Source organism: Glycine max, chromosome 20, assembly GCF_000004515.6.
Source record: "Glycine max cultivar Williams 82 chromosome 20, Glycine_max_v4.0, whole genome shotgun sequence".
Lineage (NCBI taxonomy): Eukaryota > Viridiplantae > Streptophyta > Magnoliopsida > Fabales > Fabaceae > Glycine > Glycine max.
Window position 1 is genome coordinate 18,920,173 of NC_038256.2, and position 11,207 is coordinate 18,931,379.

The window sequence follows — 11,207 nt, forward strand, 5'->3', positions numbered from 1 at the left end:
TTTTACCTTGGATCTCAAATTTTTTCATAATTAACTATTCATTTTACAAGAAAATAAGAAAAATAATATAAAGAAAAATAATATCTTTTTAGCTGAAAAAAAATCAGACCTCGAACCGATTTCAACCAAATCAATTTTTTTAGCTGAATAAAATTCAGACCATGAACCGATTTCAACCAACTCATTGTCTCAAACTCATTGTCTCAAACTCATTGTAGCATTATCCTTTTTTTGACAAATCATTGTAGCATTATCCTTTTTTTGACAAATCATTGTAGCATTATCCAGTGGATAATAACATGAATTTTCCGCATATCGCACCCTTATGTCACCCGTTTGTAGCAACACCGTGACGTGACGTGAAGTAAAGATATATACAAGATGAAACTAATGAACTATCAACCCTAGATTGGCAACAACGAAAGCAATCAGAGGAGCCATAATTACCAATCATCTGCTTTTTGTAGAAGCCTGAACTACCTGGGAAATACATCTACAAAGCCTAATAATTCTTGAATATCCAACTCTCACACTCTCTGCAGCAGTTCTGATTTCATCTAAAAGCGATGAAGGCAGAGACTTTTGTTCCCCACTGGAAGGATCATGTATTTGAGATGGAAGGACCTCAGCAGGATAGACCCCACTGTTCAGAAACCATTTTTCAAATTAACAATCAGTGTCTTTAGTTGCAAATGCAATGACATTTAACCAAAAATCAAGCTGATCTCACATAAGATAGCATTATGGCAAAAAACTGACATGTAGAAATAATATTTCAAATCAGATCAATGAGCATTGGTTCATCAGAGTTGAAGCCAATCACAGTAAAATCAGATCACAATAGGTATTAAATTTCTGTTGCAAAAAAATAATGATAGTAATATTAGTAATAATAGTAAGGTTTAACTAGGTTTTACTATTGCAGGGACATAAAACATACTGTTGTTAATGGCCCGTTTATGGCTGTCAGCAGAGACCAAAACATGTAATGGCAAAAATGAATCAAAAACAAAAAAGAAATTACAAGGACTAAAAATAAGAGCCACTATATTTGAAGGAATCTTAAACATATTTTGGCCTAATAATAATAAAAATAAATCTAAGCAAATCGCAGATGCAAATAAAGTACAAATACAAAATCTGAATGAAGATTGGATATGGAACACCCAACAAGAAAGGATCAACTCAGAAGGACATGGAATTTAAAATGAAATTGAAAACAAAAAGGATGCAAAACTTTACCATTTTAAGCATGTTATATCAAAGGTCACTTCCACCCTCCTCCCACTACAGAAATCAATGAAGGACAGCTGCAAATCAAGGCACTGAACTGCAAAAGCAGTATGAATTAAAGAGAAACTTCAGTTTGTCCTTATTCAACATGTTTCAATGAAAATGCAAGGTAGCATCAACTTCCAATCAACTATCGAAAGAATTTTCTGCACATAATTGAGGATTCAACTCCATGGCTTAAATGAGGAGATTTCAAAGAGTAAAGAAAATATGTTTACCTGAATGAGAATAGAACTTTGCAGCGACCAAATTTCTAAACTCTATCTGAGCTGATTGAACCTCCTCAACCACATCTAGCAAGTTACTTACCAGTGAACTTGTTATCTGCATAGAATAGCAGGTCAGCTACAGCAGAATGTTGGAAGAATACTATTTATCATTTGCTATTTTTTAATATTTGAAAACTATGAGGATGTAAAAGAACACTCTTTGCCCAAGAAATAAGTACGTATATGATCAACTTATAACCCCACTGTTCATTATGTTGCTCTGAGTTATCACTGTTCACTGTCTTCTTTGCAATAGGTTTGTGTTTCTTCTTTGTCTTCTATGTCTATCCCTAAATCTCCAGCTGGAGCTTCATCCGTGACAAGCCACATTTGATGAAATGAAAGCACTTAAATTTGGTGGGCCTTGGAAACTAGTCCCTCTACCTCCAAGAAATCAGTCATAGGCTGTCTGTCATCAGATTCATACATTCAAGAATGGAAAATTGATGGCCTCAAGTCTCTGGCAGTCAAAGGATATGCTCAGATCTTTGACCTGGACTATGCAGAATTGCAGACACTTTCCCTCTATGGAAAAATGACTTTTATGTTTGGCTTTCTTTCTATGGCCACTATGCAAGCAAAACTAGCCACTTTATCAGCAGGACACTAGATGTTTTTCTCTGGTGATCTAGATGAATATATTCATCAAAGACAGTATCATGAACAATGAAGTAGTTGCAGAAGGTAAAATGAAAATACTTTGAAAAGGCTTACATGCAGGGACAGGCAGGAATCACAGGATGGTAACTGATAGAAACTGAATTAGTATAGAATTAATTGGAAAGATTCTAGGGAACAAGCTCTGGTTACAAAACAAGAGTATCAGAATGAGGAAAATAACCAAGAACCAATGAAAAAGTATCAGGATAGTTCTCTGCCCTGTGGCACCTGCCAAGCCACCAGTTTTCCCCACTCCCACTACTTACACACCCCCCATGTGATTTCATGATCCTTCTCCCCAATCTGTTGCTGCCACGTGTCATTTTGGTTAGAATCCTGCATAACTAACCATCCCCTCTCTTTCCCAATTTGGCCTAGTTTCTCTTTTTCTTTCTATTATAGTCTTTCTTAATTGCAGACACAGAGTTGAAGCCCACCGAACTATAAGTAAGAAACAAAAAATGAAATAAAAAATAACACTAACTTGCTACAAGAAAATTATCACAAGAAATAAAGTAATGTACCTGTGTTTCTCTGGCCATAATGCTTGAACCAGTGCATTTCTTTGTGGTGTGAGGATGCAAGACAAACACAAATGCAGAAATGCCATCCAAGTTAGGGAAGGTCTGAAAATAAGCACATCATATTAGAAAAGAAAAAGGTATGAATATTGAATGTTGTAATAAAACAGATAAATTATCAACCAAATTACCTTCCCGATATTCACATCATTCAAGCTATTTGATATTATTATACTAGATTGACCAGTATTTACTGTGAACCTACATTCCATCAAAATAAGTAGGAACTTGCATATTTAGTCATCATATCATAAAAGATACTTAAGCTTTTCAATCACAGAAAATAAGGAAATGAAGCAAGCTAACTAACCTTTGGGTTAGATAACCACAATAGTTGAGACAAACTTTGTAACAACCATCCTTGCGCTCAAAATCTTCAATTTCCCACAACTGGGAAAAAACACAGAAACAAATAAGATGTTTGCCAGAATTCAGAAAATGATATTGTATCTTGTATGTGGACAAGAACCATATTTAAAGTCACACGACCTTCAAATTCTGGCGTATAGACTTGCAAGATTTTCTCTGCTGCAAATAACCAGAAACAGCTTTAATGGTGTTGGTATAGCTTTGATATCCTTCCATCATGCAATGGCTATGTAAGAATTCACTCCAGGATTTTGCTTTTGATTCCAAAATTTCAAGCTCCTGCTTCTTTTCCAATACTTTTTGGGAAGAAACCTATAAATGAACGATAAAATTTGCAAATTGAAATTCAATGGCACAGCACAACAGGTTGAACATTTTATGATCAAGTTGCACCATCAAACTATGAACAGGAACTGGGAACAAATGCAAAGGAAAATATATCATGCATCTGACAAAACTTAGGATTAAACAGAATATATTTGATTTATTATAGTTAATTAAGCCTTGGACTAATGATGGCTGTATCTTTAAACTATCAATATTTGAGCATAAATAATGATCATGTTTCGAGTAATTAAAAATTCTGATCATCTATTTTTGTGATTAGAAATTATTTTCATTGTATAGCATTTATGTGGTCATCTTCTCCACACAGCTATCTACGATTAGCCACAATGGTTGGAAGATCTTTAGTCTTCACAACAAAATGGTGATATCAATTATTTTATAGTGTATTTCTTAAATAGGATGTGAGATTGAATGTGTTAAATTGAGGATGTTTTTTTGAATGAGATTCCTTGTTAGGGCTTCGACTTACATTTAGGATTTAGGCTTGTTAGTGTTTGATAATCTGTACTACAAATTCTAAATTAACTCCAGAATCCTTTCAATTAAATCTTCCAGTTTGTGTTCAAACTCTCTAGTCTAACAAAACATTGTTTTTTCTTCAGAAAAAGTTGGCTCATCTACTTTTGTTAAGCTCATGCTTGTTTGGTCCTTTGTCAAAATAAAGTTGATTTCAGACATTTACATATGAAAGAAGGAAGGCAAAGAATAAAGATTCTAAATAATGTTCTCTTATATAATGATATGATCCGTGTGAAATGATATGATGAGTTGTAATATGATGTTATCCATAAGACAATGTGCTTACTCCTTATGTATCTTAATACTATACTAAAAGCCCTAATTAAATAAGGAAATTGGTGAAAATATGTAAATAGCATCTAGGTTTGTGGTATGGGCTAAGAAAACCATGCAATTACGGTAATGAGGAATTTCGGATAACAGCAAATTCATCATTTTTGGTCAATATAATTAAGCTCCATTAAGTACTTCGGACACAATTTAATCATATGTCTTTCATTCTCTATTTCTCTTAACGATATCTGGAGCCTGATAAGAGGCAACCCTGTTTTGTGCATTCACTATTCACAGTGGATCTTGTTTCAGCAACTCTGCAAAAGATTACTCTAAGTTCACATCATCAATCATGGTAACCCCACTGTTCATTATGTTGCATTCACTATTCCACTGCCCACCGGTGAAATTTTTGTCCAACAACCATGTTTCAATTATGGTCCCCAGTCCCCACTTCCAGGTCAATTTAAATAAATACTTCACACACATAATTATACCCGGCATTTTCCCTGCCAACGACTATCATCAGCTTGAGTGTCCATTGCACCACTTTTAGATGAAGATGGGATGGAATTTAATTTTATTGTCTCACACTCCTGAAGCCCAGAGCTTACCTGTTGTACCTTTTTCTGTTTACAAGGGAAGTTCATGTCACCAACTGAGCATTGCTAAAACTAACGTATAACATGTAATCATGTAAGATAGAATACCTGCAATTTGTCATGTTTCACATGCAATAATTGTAATTTTGCCTTCTCATATGCTATATCATACAGCAATGTTCTTGTTTCAGCAACTCTGCAAAAGATTACTCTAAGTTCACATCACCAATCATATCCAAAACAGTTCCATAACCATACATGTATCAAACAGCATAATTCACAATTCACAGTGTTACTTAGTCAAACAACATTAGCATACCTCTTGTCTCTAAGAATGTTTAGAGGATCAGTTATTTTGAGCTGGAAAAAAAAACAAGAACCATGTCATGTTAATAAACAGATGCCAGGTTTAAACTGTCTTTAGAGTAATTACTATAAAATGTAAGCTTGTTCATGATATAATAAAACCAAAAAGTTGTATTAAATTTGATTATCTAATCTAACAGACCTGAGATTGAATTTCTGAACAAAGACTCTCTTTCTTCTTAACTTTATGCAGATGAACCAAAATATCTTCCAACCTGCTAATCTAAATATTGAGGAGGGGAAGAACTATATATAAATAGGTATGACAAATTTATGTGAACAATCAATACTAAAAAGTAAGCAATAATACCCAAAATTTTATTTGAATACTATAATTTTCCAAGTCTACACCCAGAAATTAGAACATACCGATCTCAAATTTAGCTTATCAACTGAAGGAGGTAGCAACTGATTTGTTCTGGCTAAGAATTTTTTAAGAATCTGCAAGGTAATTGAAAAGTTCAGAGGTCAATCTAAACAACTGAAATTACATATAATGCATCCTAAAACAGTAGCCATACAAGATCCCCATCATTCAAAGTCTGATCTCCAAGCTTCTCTCTTTCACTTCTCATAGAACCTATTTGCTCTGAAAGTAACTGTAGGTCACCATTCCCACTTTTATGAACCTCTGGACTTCTGCCAATCCTCCCAATTTTATCTATATTGTCTCCATTGCTTCGTATCTCGACACCTTTTCTTTTCTTCCCAGAAGAAATATTAATACCTGATTTGGTAAGAGGGCTCTGAGCTACTTGGAGTGCTGAATGGTAGCTGTTATGAAGACCATGACCATCTAAGTTACTCTTGGGAGACAAGTCTTGCACATTGGGTGAGTCTTGCAGTTTCTTCCCAGAAGAAATACTAATACCTGATTTGGTAAGAGGGCTCTGAGCTACTTGGAGTACTGAATGGTAGCTGTTATCAAGACCATGACCATATAAGTTACTCTTGGTAGACAAGTTTTGCATATTGGGTGAGTCTTGCAGTTTCTTCCCAGAAGAAATACTAATACCTGATTTGGTAAGAGGGCTCTGAGCAACTTGGAGTACTGAATGGTAGCTGTTATCATGACCATCTAAGTTACTCTTGGGAGACAAATTTTGCATATTGGGTGAGTCTTGCAGTTTCTTCCCAGAAGAAATACTAATACCTGATTTGGTAAGATGGCTCTGAGCTACTTGGAGTACTGAATGGTAGCTGTTATCAAGACCATGACCATCTAAGTTACCCTTGGGAGACAAGTCTTGCATACTGGGTGGGTCTTGCAAGGAACACAACTGAGGTGTTACCTCTTGGATAGGAGGACTTGGAACAAGAATTTCATCTTTCCCTTTCTCAACTGTGCGATCTGCCAGGTCCACATCTACCACCTTCGTTAAATGAGTCATCTGTGAGGGAGAAGCTCCCATTTCCACAACCTTAGGATTTTCATCATTGTAAGAAACATGAGCTGAAATCAAACTTAAGTTTTCCTCATCTATTTTGGCATCCAGAGTCTCTTCATTTTGACTTGACTTGCAAATATTTTTATTAGACTGAATTCCATGTTCATTGCCATCAACCAAGCCTTTATACACGTTACTATCTGGAGTTAAACTAAACAGTTTTTCCCCTAAAGGAGTTTGGCGTGTTTCATCATGCTTGTATTCACAATATTTTTTATTTGACAGAGAAAATCCAGGAGAGAATTTTGATAATCTAGCTTTCAATCTGTCCATTCCTTCTTTGAGAACTGAAATGGCAGGAGTAGCCTCCAGAGTTTTCATCTTCAAAATGCTTATATGTACAGAAGATGGAGTTGCACCATGTGCAACATGGACCTCTGGAACAAACAACCCAGATTGCACTAAAGGTTGAGTTATATTTCCATCATGCCTGGATGAATCAGGAGACCTCATAACTAATTGTTTTCTTCCAGACAGTGACAATGGTGTAAACCTGTGTATTGGATTTTGGATTACTTGATCAGACTTATGATCGGTGTCCGACACCATTCCTTTGTCTTCATCCACCCTCAGTGGTGTTCCTCTATTACCATTATCAAAGTCCAGTTGTCTACAAACTGGCATGATCTCAATTACACCAACATTAAACTCTTTTTTTTTTTTTTTGGAAGGCGAAATATATATTATATTATTGATTAAATAAAACAGTACAAGTGGTACTGAACAAAGAAAATACAAAGCACCTCTGGTGCTGCCTCCCAAAAACCCAAACTAACCCATCAATAGAACATCACCACATAGGTTAACCAAAGGACCCCGATATATTAGAGGACCAATGGTTGAAGCTACTGTTGAAACCTTTCTCTCTAGCTTTTATCCAAGACCAAGCTGTAAACATAGCCTCCTCCATGACTTTAGAGTGATCAAAAGGTTTTCCTTGAAAGATCAAGATATTCCTATGGTGCCATATGGTACTAGTTAGAGCCACCCACCATCCACACCATCTGCTTTGATTTATATTAACACCAAATCCTTCACAAAATTGAGCTAAATGGCTTGCTGGGGAAGCTGGAAGAGGTCCTACAGCCCTGACCCACCCCATGGATTCCCACCACAGGGGCATAATCCTTTTACAATTAAAAAAGAGGTGACCCACTTCCTCCTGCTCTTGACAACATTAAACTCTTTATTTTCCTGAAAAAAGAAAATAGAACAAATGAACATGACTTAGTGTGTGTTTGGATCATAGTCTGGGAGAGTTCAAAAGTACTTTTACTCTAGAAGCAACAAAGCTTTCCTTCTCAGTTCATGCATTGAAACACGCAATTTTGTATTAGAATTTGCAAAAGTACTTTTTGTAACTTTAAACCAAACATAAGCTTAATCCTGAATGTAACCTAACATTCTGCAAATACAAGGATAGGTACAAAACAAAAGTGTCATCATAAATCAGAAATAAAGTAATAAACCATACACACCTACAACTCGATACTATCAATCAAATCAAATGCATACAAAAGTGACACCACCTACTCAAACCTTAAAAAAAAAAGAACTCCTAAACTAGAAGTAGTTACTAAAGAAAACAATTAATTCTCGCCTTGATTGAAGAATCAGAAGGCTGTATCTGGTGAAGGTGAGTGACTGGTGAAATAACCGAACCTTCCAAGCTGTGATGTGGTGATTCCTTAGGTGCTCCTTCTGCCAAAATTGCAGCAGCAGCATCAAACGCAGGAGAGGGTATGTCATAGCCAAAACTCATTTGGTGGTCTACCTCAATGCTCATGTCGTTGGAGTCTTTGCCGGCACTATTTGCGTCGAGTACCACTTCGGCAGGCCTCTTTGTCGCCTCCGTGAGCTCCATGTAACTTCCCTGAGAGCTTGGAGTTCCAAGCCTGACGAACTGGCGCGTCTTGATGTCGCCGGAGTCTGAGCCAGCAAGACTCTGGTAGTGCAGTGAGAAAGCCGTCGAGTCCATCGTGATGTCTTCCAAAACACCGGAGTCCGATAGCCGATCCGGTCGGACGAAATGTGCCGACACCGGACCGCCAAAATCATCATCGTCATCATCTGAGCAGTAAGTACATCAGGAGAGCAACGAAATTGAATTAATAAAGAGTAAATCACACTAACTACCCCTGAAGTTTTATGAAATTACACAAACCTCCACCTTATATACCTATAACCAACCTTTAATTGTTTGAAAAACATTACACCGCGGCCTCTCTCTATGGAAAATTTGTGTAGTCTCGCTTAACTTCAGAGGTGGTTAGTGTCATTTACTCATTAATAATTAACTGCTACGGAAAGAGAAAGCAAAACTCGAGAAGAGAAATGAAAGAAATAGAGCTCACAGTCGGCGGTGATGCTGCCGCCAGGGGAGGGGGATCCGACAGGGCGGAGGAAGGAGTTTGCGGCGGCTTCGGCTTCGTCTTCGAGTTTCGGTTGTTCGTCATCGTCGCTGTCGGAGGCGAGGTCGCGGAAAAACCCTAGGATGGAGGGATCGGAGGAAGAAGGGGGTTCGGAGGGAGAGGAAGTGGAATCGTCGTCGTCGTCGCGGCGGAAGACGTGGACGGAGGTGATTTCGTTGTCCGCGAAGCTCACGCGCCGCGCCCGCTTCCTCCTCAGCGCCACGGTGTCGTCTTCTTTCGATTGGGCGTTGTTCTTTGAAGGCTCCATGTGATTGGGTTACACAAAGATTGGGGACCGAAGCCAAATCAAATCTTGTGCGGGAAATTATGTTTTTGGTTTTGCCATTTTAAATTCTAGCGTGTGTTTGCTTACGTTGATGTTCATGTATGTTTAGTTTAATTTTTATTATAAAAATAATAAAAATATAATTGTTTATATTTTTTTTAAATGGTATTATATTTAAGAAATAATTAAGTTATTTTGTTGCTTATATTATTCAATTAAAATAGACTAAATAAATTATATTATTACAAAATTATGTGTTTTTCATTTTTTTTTCAAGGTTAAAAATGATGAAATAAATTTTCATTAAGATTATTAGTTTTTTCAAATATTGTATTTCTTTTTATAATTTAAATATATTATTTTTATTGAAAAAAACCATCACTTTTTTTATAGTTATAAACGTAATTTTCCATTTTTGCCTAGGTAAAGTATCTCGTTAAGGATGGGAAAAAATCCACATCATATGGATAAAATTCGTAACACATAAAAAAATGAATATCTTTAACAGATATCTATGGGTGACAGATACAAATATTTTCACTACCTTCTTGTTAACAAGAGGGTGCAAGTATCATGGTGTTTGTACAGGTTGTACCACCAAGGACCCATTACCCATTAAAATTAAAATGCTTAAATATTTTTGTCATACTTTTTATTTGTATTTATGTTTTAGAGTGTATATCATGCTATTCGTACGCAAGGATATCCATTATCCATCAATATTAAAATACTTAAATATTTTATTTGTAGTTATATTTTGGAGCATAATTTTATTTCAACTTATATTTTTAATGTAGTTTAGTTTGTGTTTATATTTTGTAAATTAATTTTTATATTTTTTTAGCTCACAAAATAAAATTTTATTCATTCATTTTTATTTTTTAAGGATTATTCATGGATATTTTTAATTGTGTAAAATATTTGAACAATTTTAGTTGTAACTTTTAAAATTATTTTTTGAAAAAAATATTAAAAAATAGAAATTATAATAAGTGATTTTTTAAAATAAATAAACTATTTTTATTGCAAATATCCACGAATACTTGACATTTGTGCATATCTACTTATCATGCACCCACGCAGGTAACGTGACAAGTATTTATCAAGCAAGACGGGTAACAATTAACTATTATTCATGTCTGGCACGACCTATTGTCATCCCTATCTCTAGTGAACCATCGAGACATATGGTCCATAGTGGATCAATGGATTTTACATGCTATCATAGGTTGCTCCAAGTTTATTTTATTTTTTATTTGTTTTTAAGCTTAATTAAAGAATTTGAAAACCTAAATGGTCAATAAATTCAAAACTTTCTCCTTCATTATCAAAATATGATTGTCCATAAGATATGAAGAAAATTACAAGAATAGAACTTACAAACATCAATAGGTCTTGACCAAAACAAAGCAACTAGAAGGAAGAAAGATTGTCCAAACAACACTATAGTCATTAGAAGCAACAATGCAATAACATTATATAAAGAATTTGAAAACCTAAATGGTCAATAAAGGCACAACTTTCTCGTTCATTATCAAAATATAATTCTCCATAAGATATGAAGAAAATCACAAGAATGGAACTTACAAACATCAACAAGTCTTGACCAAAACAAAGCAATCAGAAGGAAGGAAGATTGTTCAAACAACACTATAGTCATTAAAAGCAACAATGCAATAACATTATGCATTGTTTTCTTCCAGACAATGATAATGGCATAAATAATTGTTTTACTTGATTTGACTTATGATTTTGTCTTCATTCACCCTCAACGGTGTTCCT

The 11,207-nt window shown here is 35.3% G+C and overlaps 1 protein-coding gene across 1 annotated transcript; it reads right to left on the minus strand.

Moving 5' to 3' along the window:
* Positions 1 to 295: 295 nt before the first annotated feature.
* On the minus strand, positions 296 to 9,511 carry LOC100808104 (uncharacterized). The gene is made up of 17 exons (XM_041013527.1): positions 9,083 to 9,511; positions 8,329 to 8,798; positions 7,813 to 7,922; positions 7,642 to 7,732; positions 5,802 to 7,499; positions 5,650 to 5,721; positions 5,423 to 5,503; positions 5,234 to 5,274; positions 5,023 to 5,110; positions 4,810 to 4,941; positions 3,293 to 3,484; positions 3,114 to 3,193; positions 2,935 to 3,004; positions 2,747 to 2,848; positions 1,512 to 1,617; positions 1,243 to 1,330; positions 296 to 643 (listed from the first exon to the last, which is right to left on the minus strand). Exons 1-17 carry the CDS (start codon positions 9,405 to 9,407, stop codon positions 451 to 453), a joined length of 3,939 nt encoding a protein of 1,312 aa, XP_040869461.1. The 5' UTR covers positions 9,408 to 9,511; the 3' UTR covers positions 296 to 450.
* Between the last annotated feature and the right edge of the window lie 1,696 nt (positions 9,512 to 11,207).